Genomic DNA, 17930 nt, shown 5'->3' on the forward strand with positions numbered 1-17930 from the left:
TCCCGACATCGAGTTTGAAATACCCGCTGATGTAGTCTTACTGATTATAATCTTGCTGATTATAGGGCTGATCAATAGACATCATCTGCGCTGTGGTTTAATCACATTTCATCTCCATTACAGTGATGTTTTAAGAAACGGAAACAGTGTAACCGACAAACTCATTTGACGAAGAGTGTAATGCACTGCAGAGAAATCTTCTCTCATTCTAATTCACGATAGAACAACTACTCTGGGATAAACTGTTACTAACTTACTTGTGTTTTTTGTACCAATCTGACACACTGACATCAGTGTGATTTGGAATTCTTTGCACCAGACCTGGGGCATGTTCCTGGGACGTGTTTCTGGAATCATAGGTACGATGCTGCCTTCCCGAAGATATTTAACTTCATTCATAACCTTGCTCCTTGGGCAGCTGCAGGGAGGTAAGTGTGAATGTTACTTCAGAACAGTGTATTCAAAAGCCTTGAGAAAGTTGCTCATTCTGTGTGTTGTTCAGTGACGTCAGTAGATTACTAGCAAGAAATGACAGTGTGGAGTGGAGAGGGTTGGCTTTAAAGCTTATAAAGGGTATCATCAAAGCCAGTTCAGATAAACCCTTCTCTTCTGCCAAGTGATAAAATCTCAAGGTAAAGCAGGAAATTAGCAGCAAAAATAACTTTTACTCCCAAAGGATCATTGAGTTGTGAAATAAGATGGGGTATTAATGTGCACAGTGGAAATGGGATTAAGATGCACTTAGAACATCAAGATGCATGAATAAGAGAAAACTGACTTGTGCAACAAGTTAATGTGATCTGGAATGTGCTGCCTGAAATAGTGGTAAAAGCAGATTCGACAATAACTTCCAAAAGGGAATTCAATAAATACTCAAGAGGGGAAACATTTTCAGGGCTTTGGGGAAAGAGCAGGGGAGTGGGACTAATTGGGTAGATTTTTTAAAGATCTGTTAGGGGTAGTATATTAACATGGATAGAGGATTGGCTAACTAATGTAAGACAGAGAGTTGGGATAAGGGGGGCATTTTCAGGATGGCAACCTATAACTAGTGGGGTTCCACAGGGATCAGTGCTGGGGCCTCAATTATTTACAATATATATTAATGATTTAGATGAGGGAAGTGAATGTACTATCGCCAAGTTTGCGGATGACACAAAAATAGGTGGGAAGGCAAGTGCTGAGGATAACACAAAGAGTCTACAAAGAGATATAGACAGCTTAAGTGAGTGGGCAAAAAAGTGGCAGATGAAACATAATGTGGGAAAGCACTTTGGCAAGAAGAATAGAGGAACTGAATATTATTTAAATGGAGAAAGACTGCAGCACAGAGGGATTGGGTGTCCTCGTGCATGAATTCCAAAAGCTAACTTACAAGTTCAACAGATAATAGGGAAGGCAAATGGAATGTTGGCCTTTATTTCAAAGGGATTGGAGTATAAACATAGGGATGTCTTGCTAAAGCTAGTTAGATCACACCTAAAATACTGTGGACAATTTTGGTCCCCTTATCTAAGGAAAGATATACTGGCATTGGAGGCAGTCCAGAGAAGGTTCACTAGGTTGATCCTGGGGATGGAGGGATTATCAGATCAGCCATGGTCTCATTGAATGGTGGAGCAGACTCGATGGGCTAAATGGCCTACTTCTGCTCCTAAGTCTTATGGTCTTATGGACACAGGCACAATGGGCTGAATAGCTTCCTCCTGTGCTAAATGAAGCCATCCTTTCTGGGGTAAACATGCCAAGCTTTCTAGCACTAATTAAGCAAAGAAGTCTTCGCTGGCTTGGTCATGTGCGTAGAATGGATGGTGGCTGCATTCCCAAGGATACACTAAGAAGGGAGGTAGCCCGTGCCAAGAGAGCAGCAGAGCATCCAAAGATCTGATTCAAGGATGCTGTCAAAAGAAACATGAAAGCCCTAACCAGCTTACACAACATACAAGAAACTGTGATAAATAGGAGAAAATGCTGGAAAAACTCAGCAGGTCTGACAGCATCTGTGGGGAGAGAAACAGAGTTAACATTTTGAGTCCGTATGACTCTTCTTCAGAGCTTATATTTATATTAAATGAGAAACTGTAGTTGACGATCAATGCAAATAGCGACACCCGCAGGAAGTCGCCATCACAATGACATGGTTTCCAAAGCAAATGCCAGTCCTGCAGCCAAGGCAGGGATCATCCCGCACCATCAGTAAGGGACAACTTCATGTGTGGCACTTGTGGCAGACTCTGCCTCTCCCGAATCAGCTTGTTCAGTCATCAAAAGAAATACTGCAGATGACCTCATCTGTCCTCACCAAAGTTCTGAGGCTGCATTCACATCAGCTCTTGCAGACGGAAGGTTCACAATCAAACTGCTATAAGAGCCTATGATTCCCACTCAGCTCTTGGTAATGCTGCAAGTCAGTGCTCTTACAGGCAAGGTAGTCCTGGCTATGCAACAATAACTTTGCATTTGTTAGCCTTTGATGTGTGAAATCACCCCAAGCACTTATGAACAGGAAGCCATTTAACTTTTCAAGCCTGTTCCAACATACAATGAGATCATGGTTGATCTGTGACTTAACTCCATAAACCCACCTTTGCCTCATTTCCTTTCATAACTTTGGTTAACAAAAATCTAAATAGACAAAATTCCAGTAGACCAACAGAAAGAAGTTTTCAGTGCTTTGCTGGTGTACAGCTTTCCCTGGGTAAACTCCAGGTGTAACATTGCACACACTTGTGGCTCTGAATTCTTGGTTTTCCAACCTGCACCTGTGTTCTCTGGATGGGTAACTGGGATTGGGATGACCTGTGGAGAAAGGGACTGCACAGCATGTTGGTCAAACAGAAACTATGGTATGGATTTCTCATAAACTCTGCTGTACAGAAATGGGTTCCTGCACTTACCACACAACCAGCTAAACAACATTCACTGAGGTGAAAGGCTGGTGTCTGGACTCATCACATCACCCAAGCCTTGAAAAAAAATAGCTTTCTGTTATTTTAATATGTGTTTAATTCCCTTTCAGCGTTTGCACGTACAATACCAGTGACTGGATTCCTGCATCGACCTATTTGTCTTGCAGTGAAGAATAAGTTTGAGTTGAGCTCAGTGCAAACCATCAAATGGCAGAGAAGCAACCAGTTAATAGTCCTATACCAGAACAATGAAACAGACTCGCCAGTAACAATCTTTCGCAGGTACAAGGAACGTGTGACCTACATTGCAGAAAACAACTCACTGCTGATCCACCAAGTCAACCTCCGGGATGAGGGTCATTACAAGATAACCACTATACTTAAAACTGGGACGGAAACTGAGACATTCATCAACCTGACAGTGCTAGGTCTGTTTATAACATTTTTGTAAGCAATTTTAGTTAAAGGTGAGGGTGGTCAATTAGCATCAACATTTACAGTCCCAAATAAAATAGTACTTGGGTCAAAGCTCTCTATATGGGACATTGCATCTCATTTAAACTTGGAAAACCCAAGGCAGCCCAGGCAGCATTAATTCCCTTCATAACTTGGTTAGTTTGTGCCATATTTTTGTGGCGCACTTTGACCAGTGAAACTTTTATTAAAACAAAATCTTTTCACTCAGAACCGGTGTAGTTGGTGAAAAGGGGGTTGCTCTGCTCAGTGGTACCTCTGAGTAATGCTGTAACACGCAGCACCACCCCGTCCTGGGATGAGGGACTCTGATTGTCCACCCAGTGATGGAACGGGGGAACATGTCTTTGACTTTCAATCGGGGTCACCGGTTGGGACTAGGGCCCAGCGATACTGAGGCTAACTGCAAAGCCCCAACTGCTACCAGCTGAAATCAGCGTTGAAACCCAGGCCCTCTCTTGTATCTTCGTACTTTAGTAATGCACCAGTTAGTGCCTTTAACATTATCTCCTCTTCCAAGGTGCTGGTGGACTCTGCCTCACATGGACTGTCCTTATTTAGTTCCAGTTTCAGAGCCCAGCATTACGGTGCAGACAGATGACCTTCCCCATCCAACGCTGACCATGAACTGCACAGCCACGAACGGCTCCAACCCCCATTTCTCCTGGATGAAAGACAACAAAACCCTCCTGGTTGACCAACGATTCCAACTGTCAACAGAGAACCGCAGTTTAGGAATCACCAACCTGACCAGCTCAGACTGTGGCACTTACATTTGCATCGTCCAAAACTCTATCAACAGGGTCCAGGCTCAGCAGCTGATTACATGTGAGGATAAAGAAAGAAATAATTTGTATTTATATAAACATTTTACACCCTTTGGGGCCTCCCAAAATACTTTACAGCCAATGAAGTCGTTTTTGAAGTCTAGTCACTTATAATGTAATACAGTAACCAATTTGTACACAGCAAGCTTCCAAAAATGGGAATGTGATAATGACCAGATAAACCGTTTTTGTGATGTTGGCTGAGCGATCAACATTGGCCAGGACGCTGGGGAGAACACCCTGCTCCTAAATACTACATGGTATCTTTTACATCCACCTGAAAGGTCAGACAGGACCTCTGTTTAACATCTCATCCGAAAGATGGTCCCATTGACAGTGCGACTCCCCCTCAGTAATGCACAGGGAGTGTCAGCCTAGATTGTGAGGGGGTGGGTGGGGGTGGGTGGGGGTCAAATCTCTGGGAAACCCTTTCCATAAATGGGCTGTATAAACTCCCTGGCAAGTCATTATTTAAATGCATCAACTGCATTTATTTAATCTTAGCTGGGATTATCGGAGGGGTCACTTACTATTTGTGTTCCTGAGCTGGGCAAAAAATCTCTCCAACTGTCTGTGGAATACAGAAAGTGGATTGTACTGTGTCGACACTGGCATATAGCTCAGAGCTGTGTCTGAGTACATTTCCCAGTCAAAGGCAGTTAAGAGCTGACTACTGTGGGACTGTATCCTGAAGGGGGAATAAAGAAAAGGGAATGTATTTTTTTTTAAAAAGGAAGAAAATGATTGATGGAATTTGTGAATGGGAGCAGTTTGTATTTTAGTTTGTTCCCTTTTTCCCTAGCTGAACATTTCCAGGAATGTTTACACCTGCAAGAACGAGTTCTGGTTATCGCTCTAGCTGTGTTGTTTGTGACCGGTTTCATGGTGGTTTTCCTTGCAATCAAAAAATACAAAGAGAAGCAATGGGGTAAGGTCATTAATCTGCTGAGTCTGTCACTGAGTGTCTCCCAGAGACTGCAGGAGATGCTTCAGTGTGTTATTGGCAGGTGTGATGAGAAGGCAAAGTGGGAGCCAGGGAATCCACTGTGTGAGATGCTGGGAGGGTGGGGGAAGCTCCTCATCCACAGGAGAATTTCCTGTCTCGATTACCCATTGGCCATCGGGTGGCAACACAGGATGTACGGGGCTTCATTATACATCCATATCTGAGGCAATACCAAGGGGGCCTATCACCAGTGATTTGTTGTACAACAACTGCTTTAAATGGGGACTCAAAAGGCCAGTCAGGTTCTTCGATACTACAAAGGCATCCCTAAGGTTAAGCTGCTCATTTCTGTTTGGATACTGGCTGCATCCAGTCTCTGGGGAAGGGTTTGCTTATCAAAGGAATTAAATTGCTGTGAAATATTAAACTCAAAAGAAAAGTGCCTGGTGGTAGTAATGAGCACTTCATAAAACTGATCAGTACCTCGGTCAGATAAATCTAGTGCTTTTTACAGACCATGAAGTTGATGTCACATGGTGTTGAGACCAAAGTAAAGTGGAGTTAGAAGTCGGGTTAATTGGACCAGGACACACTCTAGTAATTCAGTTCCCTCTCATACATTTTTTAATGTATTACTGTTATAAATTCCTATGTCAGCATTTATAGTAGAAATTGCCTATGTAAACTTATCACACTGTTGTCACATCCTCCTGCCAGTAGTGGCATTCCAGCACCTTCATTGGGAGTAGGGTATAACTGCAACATGATAAGTTTACAGTATAACTATGGACATCGGAGTTTATAATAATTACAATTGAGATGAATTGTGTATGTATTTAATTTGGGGGAGGTGGTGGTGTGGTGGTATTGTCATGGACTAGTAATCCAGAGGCCCAGGGTACTGCTCTGGGGACCCGGGTACGAATCCCACCCTGGCAGATGGTGAAATTTGAATTCAATAAAACTCTGGAATTAAAAGTCTGATGATGATCACAAAACCATTGCCGATTGTCACAAAAATCCATCAGGTTCACTAATGTCCTTTAGGGAAAGAAAATCTGTCCTTACCTGGCCTACATGTGACTCCAGACCTACAGCAATGTGGTTGACTCTGAAATACCCTCTGAACAAGGGCAATCGGGGATGGACAATAAATTCTGGCCTAGTCAGCGATGCCCACATCCCAAGAATGGGGCAGGTACTGTCTGTCTCTGAGACAGGTACTGTCTGTCTCTGAGGCAGATACTGTCTGTCTCTGGGGCAGGTGTTGTCTGTCTCTGAGACAGGTGCTGTCTGTCTCTGAGACAGGTGCTGTCTGTCTCTGAGGCAGGTGCTGTCTGTCTCTGGGGCAGGTGCTGTCTGTCTCTGAGGCAGGTACTGTCTGTCTCTGAGGCAGGTACCAACTCTCTCTGGGGCAGATGCTGTCACATTGGTGCAACCTGCACATTTCAGAAGGTTCCAGGTTTCTAACCCAGGTCTGTGTCGGTATCTGGCAATTAGCACAAAACCACTTGGTCAAGGAGGGAATATCAGTCCAATGAGTTTTCCTGGAAGATGCGCATGTGTCATTGCAGGGAGATTGTGAGGATATGCTGCTGTCCTGGTGGAACCGGCTGCCAAGCAGGAAGCAGGAAGTTTGGTAAATTGGGCAAAATACGAAAGGCCGAAGCTCAGCACAACAGGAGGAAAGACAAGTGGAAAAGTCCTGTGACTGAAACTTGCTGTTTACAAGCAACTGTGATGCTTAAACCAGTGCGACATTCTATCATTATCAGAGAAAAATATAGCAGTGAGCTCACTCATCCCTTTGCCTCTGTTCTCTCTCAGCTACTTTTGTAAAGAAAATACTTTAAAAACAGCTGCAATATAATTACTGAACCTCCTTGCACTCACGTTGCTTTCATTCAACCAGGCAGATATGCTACATTCACATTTCCCAATTGCTGCCCAGCCACTGACATTTGTGACTGAAACCCGACAGTGCCTGACCACAGTTTCCAGCCTCGCTGCTGCCCTGCCAATTTCAATTCATCCACGGGATGTGGACCTCACTGGAATAGTTAGCACCTATTGTCTTTAGACAAGTGGCTTCCTAGGTAATTTCAGATGACAGCTAAGGATCAACCACATTGCTGTATATACACCAGACCAGGAAAGGACAGCAGCAGAACTCCTTTCCTAAAGGACGTTAGTTAACTAATTGAGTTTTCAACAACAAGCTGGTAATTTCGTGTTCACTATTACTGAGACTAGATTTTTATCCCAGATTTTATTTACTTAAATGAATTTAAATTCCCCAGCTGCTGTGTGGGATTTGAACTCATATCTCTGGATCTTTAGTTCAGACCTCAGAATTACAAATCCAATAACATAACCTCCTCTCTGCTACCATTCCCTGGGTACTGGGCCCCCCCCCTGGTGTTCTGCCCTGTGGGACTGGGCCCCTCCCCTGGTGTTAACCCTGTGGGACTGGGCCCCCCAGCCGGTGTTAACCCTGTGGGACTGGGCCCCTCCCCTGGTGTTAACCCTGTGGGACTGACCCCCCCCCCCTGGTGTTAACCCTGTGGGACTGGGCCCCCCCCCTGGTGTTAACCCTGTGGGACTGACCCCCCCCCCCAGCCGGTGTTAACCCTGTGGGACTGGGCCCCCCAGCCGGTGTTAACCCTGTGGGACTGACCCCCCCCAGCCGGTGTTAACCCTGTGGGACTGGGCCCCCCAGCCGGTGTTAACCCTGTGGGACTGACCCCCCCCAGCCGGTGTTAACCCTGTGGGACTGGGCCCCTCCCCTGGTGTTAACCCTGTGGGACTGGGCAATCAGATTGTGTCACCTTTCAGTTTAAGATGTTGATTTTCATGCTAAATGCTCTGTTTTTGCCCAGAGTTGTGGTCCAGGGAGCAGATGAGTGGAGAGGGAGATCCATTCAGAGGTAAGGAATCTCCTTTCAATTATTTTTCAGAATCTTGCCGTTGTATCTTTAATGATGCAATTGTGAATCAGGCAGTATCTGCAGGAGTCTGCGCAGATACACAGCATGCAAGGATACAATTAGTGTCACTACAGATGTCCAAACCGAGTATGGTGTCACTCACTTTAGGATCAGAGGTTTCTGTTAGTAGGAATGGGGCAGGTTTTGATGCCTTCCCTGGGGGTGTTGCTGTGTTGAGTTGCTCCAATTTCTCTCTCAGCTGAGTCTCCCTCCACTCTACAGGTGCTGGGAGATAAGAACAAAGGAACAAGAAGAGGCCATTCAGCTCCTGAAGCCTGTTCAATGAGATCATGACTGGTCTGTATCCAAAATCTATCCACCTGCCTCGTGCAGGATTGGGGTCAAACGTTCTCTTCCAGGTGAAGCTGGTTCTCACTATCGAGGGGGCCCTCTTCTCCATTAGAATGTCTGTTACAGACTTACCTGCCAGCCACAAAGTTCGATTGAAGCCATGGCTGGGCCTTTTGGATACAGATAGACCCCAGACAGCCTTCCGATGGGAATGGGTTAGAATTGGAGATTGACCATCCTCGAGCTGCTCTCTGGTCCTGCCTGGTGTCTGCACCCAGCCCTGTGATCCAACCCATAGTGTATATGCTGCAGACAGACCTCACACTCTGCTTTAATCATTGTAGTGGGCTACTCAATCTTATTCAAATAAAATATTTCTTCTGTTTTTGTGTAGCAGAGACCAGAGGCATCAGAAGACAGTCCCTGGAGGCTGTGGAATTCCTCAGTATGACACTGAGATCTTCCACTGTGATCTGAGTCTTTTGCTTTCAGTAACATGATATGTTAAACACGGAACATGTGCCTGTCTCTGTAGGTTTCTTTCTACATGTCTTTCTGTGCCTGTGTGTGTGAACTGGGGTACAGGAGGGATGAGCTCTGAGGAACTGAATAGTCTTTTCCTGGGGTGGATCTTGTCTCCTTCCGGTGCATCCATTCTTGCTTGAAGCTGAGTCCAGTCAGGCAGCTGACTGAAGGTTTCTGGGCAACGCTGTGGTTTGGACATAGATTTCCTGTCAGATTCTGACGCTCTACAGCTCGCTCTGCTGGTTATAGGATGGTGCTCAACCCGACACTCTAACAATCAGAATAGTTTTTTTTAAACGGGGCCTTTGGTTTTGTTTCACTCAGAGCTCCTTTTTATTTTGCTTCTGCTTCTTTGCCCAGCTGCAGCCAGGGGGAGTAGCCTCCAGTCTGCTGCCAATTGCCCCCTAACTGGTTGCTGGGATCACCCTGGGGTGCTCATCCCTTCTAATCATACACCCACCTCCCTTCCACCCTCCCCCACCACCCTGACACTTCCTTCTTACCACAAAAATGAAAGGAAGACAAATATTACTATTGTGCCTTTCATAGCCACAGGTTATCCCAAAGTTCCTTACAGCCACTGAAGTACCTCTGGAAGCGTAATCAATGTTGCAATAAAATAAACGCACAACCAGATTGCGCACAGTAAGCTCCCACAAACAGTAATATGGCATTAACTAGGTAATCTGTTTTTGTGAAGTTGGTTGATGGATAAATATTGAACAGGACACAGGGAGAAGAGTGTCTTGGAATTTTTTACATTAACCTGAATGGGTAGACAGGGCTAAAAGCAAAATACTGCAGATGCTGGAAATCTGAAACAAAAACAAAAATAGCTGGAAAAACTCAGCAGGTCTGACAGCATCTGTGGAGAGGAAAAAAATAAAAACAAAAAACTGCGGATGCTGGAAATCCAAAACAAAAACAGAATTACCTGGAAAAACTCAGCAGGTCCGGCAGCATCGGCGGAGAAGAAAAGAGTTGCGCGTGCCCCCAGTTTCATTTTATTCTTCGTCTCATCCGACGCCTCAACAAGAAACTTTTTCTCTTTCTCTCAAGTGCTAAGGAACGCAAGCTCCAACAACTCATCGACACCAACACCCATCTGGGACCCTCCACCCCTGCTTATCCCTCTGTCCCCACCCCATCTTCCAATCGCAGCCCCAACCGTGTATTCACTATATCCCCTGACATTCCCCTCACCGATGCTGAACGTTCAGTGCTCAGCAAAGGACTTAGTTTCATACCCTTACACCCTCATCTCAATGAATTTCGGGTTTGACACGATGCTGAACTCTTCTTCCGCCGTCTTCGTCTCCATGCTCACTTCTTTGGGCAGGAGTCCTCTCCCTGTTCAACAGATCCTTTTACCCGCCTCCAATATTCTCCCTCCACCTGGACCCGTCCCTCTGGATTCTTACCTTCTCTTGATCTTTTCATTGAGAACTGTCGGCGTGACATCAGTCGTCTCAATTTCTCTGCTCCTCTCACCCATTCTAATCTGTCTCTCTCTGAACTTACTGCACTCCGTTCTCTCAGGTCCAACCCCAACATTGTCATCAAACCCGCTGACAAGGGTGGTGCTGTTGTTGTCTGGCGCACTGACCTGTACCTCGCAGAGGCTGAGCGTCAACTCGCAGACACTTCCTCCTACCTCCCCCTGGACCATGACCCCACCACTGAACATCAAGCCAATGTTTCCAGGACTGTCACTGACCTCATCTCCTCTGGAGATCTTCCTTCCACAGCTTCCAACCTGAAAGTCTCCCAACCTCGGATGGCCTGCTTCTACCTCCTACCCAAAATCCATAAACAGAACTGTCCCGGCAGACCGATCGTGTCAGCCTGTTCCTGCCCTACGGAACTCATTTCTCGTTATCTTGACTCCCTTCTCTCTCCCCTTGTCCAGTCCCTTCCCACCTACATCCGTGATTCCTCTGACATCTTACGTCACATCAACAATTTCCAGTTCCCTGGCCCCAACCGCTTCCTCTTCACCATGGACGTCCAATCCCTCTACACCTCCATCCCCCAACAGGATGGTCTGAGGGCCCTTGGCTTCTTCCTTGAACAGAGGCCCGAACAATCCCCATCCACCACTACTGTCCTCCGTCTGGCTGAACTTGTTCTCACACTGAACAATTTCTCCTTTAACTCCTCTCATTTCCTCCAAATAAAAGGTGTGGCTATGGGTACCCGCATGGGCCCCAGCTATGCCTGTCTCTTTATGGGGTATGTGGAACATTCCTTGTTCCAGTCCTTCTCCGGCCCCCTCCCACAACTCTTTCTCCGGTACATCGATGATTACTTCGGTGCTGCTTCATGCTCTCGTCTGGACCTGGAAAAATTTATTAATTTTGCTTCCAATCTCCACCCCTCCATCATTTTCACATGGTCCATCTCTGACACTTCCCTTCCCTTCCTTGACCTCTCTGTCTCAATTTCTGGTGATAGACTGTCTACCAATATCCATTACAAGCCTACTGACTCCCACAGCTACCTCAACTACAGCTCCTCACACCCTGCATCCGGTAAGGACTCCATCCCATTCTTTCAGTTCCTTCGCCTCCGTCGCATCTGTTCTGATGATGCTACCTTCAAAAACAGTTCTTCTGACATGTCCTCCTTCTTCCTTAACCGAGGTTTTCCACCCACGGTCGTTGACAGGGCCCTCAACCGTGTCCGGCCCATCTCCCGCGCATCCGCCCTCACGCCTTCTCCTCCCTCCCAGAAATATGATAGGGTCCCCCTTGTCCTCACTTATCACCCCACCAGCCTCCGCATTCAAAGGATCATCCTCCGCCATTTCCGCCAACTCCAGCATGATGCCACCACCAAACACATCTTCCCTTCACCCCCCCGACAGCATTCCGTAGGGATCGTTCCCTCCGGGACACCCTGGTCCACTCCTCCATCACCCCCTACTCCTCAATCCCCACCTATGGCACATCCCCATGCCCACGCAAAAGATGCAACACCTGCCCCTTCAATTCCTCTCTCCTCACCGTCCAAGGGCCCAAACACTCCTTTCAAGTGAAGCAGCATTTCACTTGCATTTCCCCTAACTTAGTCTACTGCATTCGTTGCTCCCAATGCGGTCTCCTCTACATTGGAGAGACCAAACGTAAACTGGGCGACCGCTTTGCAGAACACCTGCGGTCTGTCCGCAAGAAAGACCCAAACCTCCCTGTCGCTTGCCATTTTAACACTCCACCCTGCTCTCTTGCCCACATGTCTGTCCTTGGCTTGCTGCATTGTTCCAGTGAAGCCCAACGCAAACTGGAGGAACAGCACCTCATCTTCCGACTAGGCACTTTACAGCCTTCTGGACTGAATATTGAATTCAACAACTTTAGATCTTGAACTCCCTCCTCCATCCCCACCCCCTTTCCGTTTCTTCCCCCTCCCTTTTGTTTTTTCCAATAATTTATATAGATTTTTCTTTTCCCACCTATTTCCATTATTTTTAAATCTGTACTTTTAATGTCCTGTTAGTCTTTCCACCCCACCCCCACTAGAGCTGTACCTTGAGTGTCCTGCCATCCATTCTTAATTAGCACATTCTCTTAGATAATATCACCACCTTCAACACCTTTGTTCCTTTGTCTGTGACATCTTTTGATTATCTGCTCCTATCACTGCTTGCTTGTCCCTAGAACCCCCCCCCCCCAACTTCTCTCCCCCCACCCCCCCACCTTAAACCAGTTTATATTTCACCCCTCTCCTAATATTACTCAGTTCTGTTGAAGGGTCATGAGGACTCAAAACGTCAACTCTTCTCCGCCGATGCTGCCAGACCTGCTGAGTTTTTCCAGGTAATTCTGTTTTTGTTTCTGCGGAGAGGGATACAGTTAACGTTTCGAGTCCGTATGACTCTTCATCAGAACTAAGAAAATATGGAAATGAGGTGGAATATAAGCTGGCTGAGGGGGGTGGGACAGGTGGAGCTGGATAGAGGGCCAGTGATAGGTGGAGGCAAAGAAGAGATTGCCAAAGATGTCACAGACAAAAGGACAAAGGGGTGTTGACGGTGGTGTTATTAGCTAAGGAATGTGCTAATGTGAGTTTTAGACAGGGCAATGGTTAATATCCCATGCAAAAGATGGATCCTCCAACATTGCAGCGCCTCCTCAGTGCTGACTCTCCAATAGCACGGTGCCCCGTCAGTACTGACCCTCTGACAGTGCAGCACTCCCTCAGTACTGATCCTCTGACAGTGAGGCACTCCCTCAGTACTGACCCTCTGACAGTGCAGCACTCCCTCAGTACTGACCCTCCGACAGTGTAGCACTCCCTCAGTACTGACCCTCCAATAGTGGGGTGCTCCCTCAGAACTGGCCCTCCAATAGTGCAGTGCCCTCTCAGTACCGACCCTCTAATAATTTGGCGCTCCCTCGGTACTGACTCTCTGACAGTGCAGCACTCCCTCAGTACTGACCCTCTGACAGTGCAGCACTCCCTCAGTGCTGACCCTCTGACAGTGCAGCACTCCCTCAGTGCTGACCCTCTGACAGTGCAGCACTCCCTCAGTACTGACCCTCTGACAGTGCAGCACTCCCTCAGTGCTGACCCTCTGACAGTGCAGCACTCCCTCAGTACTGACCCTCTGACAGTGCAGCACACCCTCAGTACTGACTCTCTGACAGTGCAGCGCTCCCTCAGTACTGACCCTCTGACAGTGCGGCACTCCCTCAGTACTGACAATCTGACAGTGCAGCACTCCCTCAGTACTGACAATCTGACAGTGCAGCACTCCCTCAGTACTGACCCTCTGACAGTGCAGCACACCCTCAGTGCTGACTCTCTGACAGTGCAGCACTCCCTCAGTACTGACCCTCTGACAGTGCGGCACTCCCTCAGTACTGACCCTCTGACAGTGCTGCACTCCCTCAGTACTGACCCTCTGACAGTGCAGCACTCCCTCAGTACTGACAATCTGACAGTGCAGCACTCCCTCAGTACTGACAATCTGACAGTGCAGCACTCCCTCAGTACTGACCCTCTGACAGTGCGGCACTCCCTCAGTACTGACCCTCTGACAGTGCAGCACTCCCTCAGTACTGACAATCTGATAGTGCAGCACTCCCTCAGTACTGACCCTCTGACAGTGCGGCACTCCCTCAGTGCTGCACTGAGAGTGTAAGTCTGGATTTAGTGTTCCGACTCTGGAGTGGGGCTCGGACTTTCTGCGCCAGAGGCAAGAATGCACCGACGGACACATTTTGAGAGGAGTGGGAGCTGAGCGCAATGAGTCTCAAAGCTTGTTGGTGTTTTAGTAATTTTGTTTAATCTGTGGGAGGACAGCAGTGATCAAAATGACTTCCAATTATGATGGAAAGTTAATGTCAGTCCTTCTCTTGCAGAGGACGAGATCCAAAACGAACACAGCCAGACTAACGTGAGTAGGAATAAACCAGTGTCGCATGGAGAAAATGTTTTAAAAAAACTCCCAGTGGAGATAAATCTATATGTTTTTCTACTGCACAAGTGCACAACGGGTGTTTAAACCAGAGCTGGGCGTCTATATCAGGATTGGGTGTTTAAGTCAGGGGCCGGGTGTTTAAATCAGCTGAGGGTGTTTGGGAAAGTGGTGGGTGCTGCGTTAGTTCTCAGAGATCGGAGGAGCACTGGGTCACTGATGTTCATTACTGCTGTTTTTCAGATGTCTGGTTTGGGGGACGGGTCTCGGAGTGGCCTCTACACCTACCTGCATTTCATCCCCAGCAGCGAAAATCAGGAGGATGAGGATCCATCTAAATATTGCAACATTGGACCCCCAACTGTGAACCCTGCTTAAATCGCAGTATATTCTTATCCTAATCTTTGAACGCAATGCAATGGTAATTCAGTTACAAGGACTGTACATTTTGAGATTAAAATTTAATCTGGAGTTTAGAACCGACTGTGGGTCAGGAAACTGCGGGCGTACAGAGCGCTGGACACGGTCAAATCTCTTTAGCTGACCAAGGTCACCTGTGTGAATCCTGGTCCTGGAGTAGCAGAAACTGATCTATTCCCTTCAACCATCAGGATACGACAATGGTGGAGGAGTGAATGTTTCAGATTTGGAAGGAGAATCGTATCAATTCTTCAGAGCCTTCAGTAATTTAAGGGGGAGAAAGGGCTATAAAAATCTCCAAAAAACAGCCATAGAGATTGAACATAAATCCAGAATACTATTAGGTAATGGATTTCCCGCCCCCCCACCCCCGGGCCTTTAGCTGTTCCCTCAGCCAGGCCCGTGTTTTCTTTAATTCAAGCATATTTGCTTTTTGGGGGCGGGGGGATGTAATATATTGATAATGTTTGAATAAGCTTTGCTGGTTCATCACTGGGGCTGCTGCCAATACAGGAAATTTCTACTGGACGTGTAAAAAATGAGTGACACATATTTGAACATGATAGAAACTGGCTGTGTCAGACCCTGTTAAACACAGATCGATCTCTCTGCAGTCTCGAACTCCAGTGGCGTTACTGGTTATGCAAGTGACTCAGTGAAACACAAACATCCTGTGACAAACCTCACTAGCCTCTGCACTTACTGACCCACACAGAGGCTGCTAGAAGTGTAGAACTCTCCCCCACAAGAAGTAATAGATGAATAGATTTTCGCTAGTCAAGGGTGTTAGGGAATATGAAAACCAAGGCAGCTGTGATCTCACCGAATGGCAGGACAGACTTGAGGAGCTGAAAGGCCTTCTCTTGTTCCTGTCAGTTACTAGGGCTACTCTCCTTTCCATAAGACATAGGAGCAGAAGTAGGCCATTCGGCCCATGGAGTCTGCTCCGCCATTCAATGAGATCATGGCTGATCTGATAATCCTCAACTCCGCTTTCCTGCCTTTTCCCCATAACCCTTGATTCCCTTCCTGATTAAAAATCTGTCTATCTCAGCCTTGAATATACTTAGGAGTCCTAGTCCAGGATTCTCTTAAGGTTAACTTGCAGGTTGAGTCGGTAGTTAGGAAGGCAAATGCAATGTTGGCATTTATTTGGAGAGGACTGGAATATAAAAGCAGGGATGTGCTGCTGAGGCTTTATAAGGCTCTGGTCAGACCACATTTAGAATATTGTGAGCAATTTTGGGCCCCGTATCTCAGGAAGGATGTGCTAGCCCTGGAGAGGGTCCGGAGGAGGTTCACGAGAACGATCCCAGGAATGAAAGGCTTAACATATGAGGAACGTTTGAGGACTCTGGGTCTATACTCAATGGAGTTTAGAAGGATGAGGAGGGATCTGATTGAAACTTACAGAATACTGAAAGGCCTGGATAGAGTGGACGTGGGGAAGATGTTTCCATTAGTAGGAGAGACTAGGACCCGAGGGCACAGCCTCAGAGTAAAGGGAAGACCTTTTAGAACAGAGATGAGGAGAAACTTCTTTAGCCAGAGAGTGGTGAATCTATGGAATTCATTGCCACAGAAGGCTGTGGAGGCCAGGTCATTGAGTGTATTTAAGACCGAGATAGATAGGTTCTTGACTGGTAAGGGGATCAAAGGTTACGGGGAGAAGGCGGGAGAATGGGGTTGAGAAACTTATCAGCCATGATTGAATGGCGGAGCAGACTCGATGGGCCGAATGGCCTAATTTCTGCTCCTATGTCTTATGGTCTTAATGACGCAGTATTATTCCAAATCATTTAACTAATTCTTGATCAGTCTGTTCTGTGGATTCATCTTCCTCGTACTCACATTTTCAGCAAGTTTGTATTGGAATTCTGTATCTCTCTGTTCATTCACACCCTTCAATTAAAAAAAGACTTGCATTTATATAGTGCATTTTCACTACCTCAAGACATATCAAGAGTTTCCCTCTCTCTCCTCCTGCAAACACTGACTCCCACTGAAGGCAATTTCCCTACTTCTCCTTCAGTAGTTTAGCAAGTGACACAGTGGGTACTGCTGAGGTGTTCAATCACATTCCCAGATTGAGAGTCAGAATCACCATGCTCCTCTTGCACCCCATACCCCACACATCAAACTGCAAAGTGTTTACTCTGATTTTTCGGGCAGTTAATGAGAGTATTTGCAGTTTATCGCAATAAAGCTGTATTCATGTGGACAATAACACACAAATCCACTTGGACTTGGTGCTTATTGAGACTGTAACTAGCAAGAATTAGAGAGATGCAGATGTAGACAACAGTACATGAACAGGTACAGAGAGCGAGGGGTACGGGGAGAGATACACACACATCAACTGACACAGAGAGACAAACAAATACAGAGGTGAGAGTGAGACAGACACACACAAAGCTGAACCAGAATCTGACCAGTATGGCTCCTGGTTTGCAGTATTCCAGCTGTTGTCTGTCGGGTTCCACACTCACTGTTCATAATTAGAGCCCAATAACATTTAATAGACAGTGGAGCTGCTGCCATCTGCTGAAGGTAAGTGGTACAGACATTCTCACATGGGACTAAATATCAAGTGACAAAAATTAGTTTCAGAAAATAAAGTAGTATAGTGTCAGTCCGTATTTCTGTGAGTGTGTGTTTATGTCACTGTGGAAATGCATCTTTTTTGACAATATGCAATGTGTTTTTATATTATTTATGAGGGGTGTGTGTGTGTGTAGACAGCTGCTTGTGTCTGTTAATGCAGTGGTTCAAAAGCTTTTGGTTGAAGGACCCCTTTTCAAATGAATCAGTAATCACAGACCTCCATATAAACTATTATACTATAAATTACCCACAGTATGAAGTTGCTGCATGCAAAGTGTGTTTTACTAATGCTTTTAAGAAAATTGGTATTTCTGAAAAAAGACATGTCTTGCACTCATCAGTATGCTTCACAAGAATACCAATATAAAGAGAAAGCAACAATTTATACTGTATGTGAAGAGAGTGCTAATTGGTTGGCAAGTGGCATTGCCATGGAGAATGCACCACTGATGGCGACTGACAGTTAACTGCCAAGCATTGTTTGAAATTTAAACCAGGCAGCTTGACTCTGACTGGCCAAGACATTGC

General features: G+C 46.3%; 1 protein-coding gene across 1 annotated transcript; it reads left to right on the plus strand.

The window, feature by feature from the left end:
• The first annotated feature begins 134 nt into the window (after positions 1 to 134).
• On the plus strand, positions 135 to 16744 carry LOC144671420 (hepatic and glial cell adhesion molecule-like). Its single transcript, XM_078533325.1, has 7 exons — positions 135 to 428; positions 3020 to 3337; positions 3945 to 4211; positions 5013 to 5138; positions 8036 to 8083; positions 14323 to 14357; positions 14622 to 16744. The coding sequence occupies exons 1-7, from the start codon at positions 329 to 331 to the stop codon at positions 14754 to 14756; spliced, it is 1029 nt and encodes a 342-aa protein (XP_078389451.1). The 5' UTR covers positions 135 to 328; the 3' UTR covers positions 14757 to 16744.
• The last annotated feature ends 1186 nt before the right edge of the window (positions 16745 to 17930 follow it).

This window comes from Cetorhinus maximus, chromosome 2, assembly GCF_964194155.1.
Source record: "Cetorhinus maximus chromosome 2, sCetMax3.hap1.1, whole genome shotgun sequence".
Classification (NCBI taxonomy): domain Eukaryota; kingdom Metazoa; phylum Chordata; class Chondrichthyes; order Lamniformes; family Cetorhinidae; genus Cetorhinus; species Cetorhinus maximus.

Excerpts from the sequence above, each read along its gene's own strand:
- LOC144671420 (XM_078533325.1), top strand. The coding sequence starts at position 329 with ATGTTCCTGGGACGTGTTTCTGGAATCATAGGTACGATGCTGCCTTCC. Across the intron at positions 4,212-5,012 it reads GGCTCAGCAGCTGATTACAT|CTGAACATTTCCAGGAATGT; the intron begins GTGAGGATAAAG and ends CTTTTTCCCTAG. Across the intron at positions 14,358-14,621 it reads ACGAACACAGCCAGACTAAC|ATGTCTGGTTTGGGGGACGG; the intron begins GTGAGTAGGAAT and ends GCTGTTTTTCAG.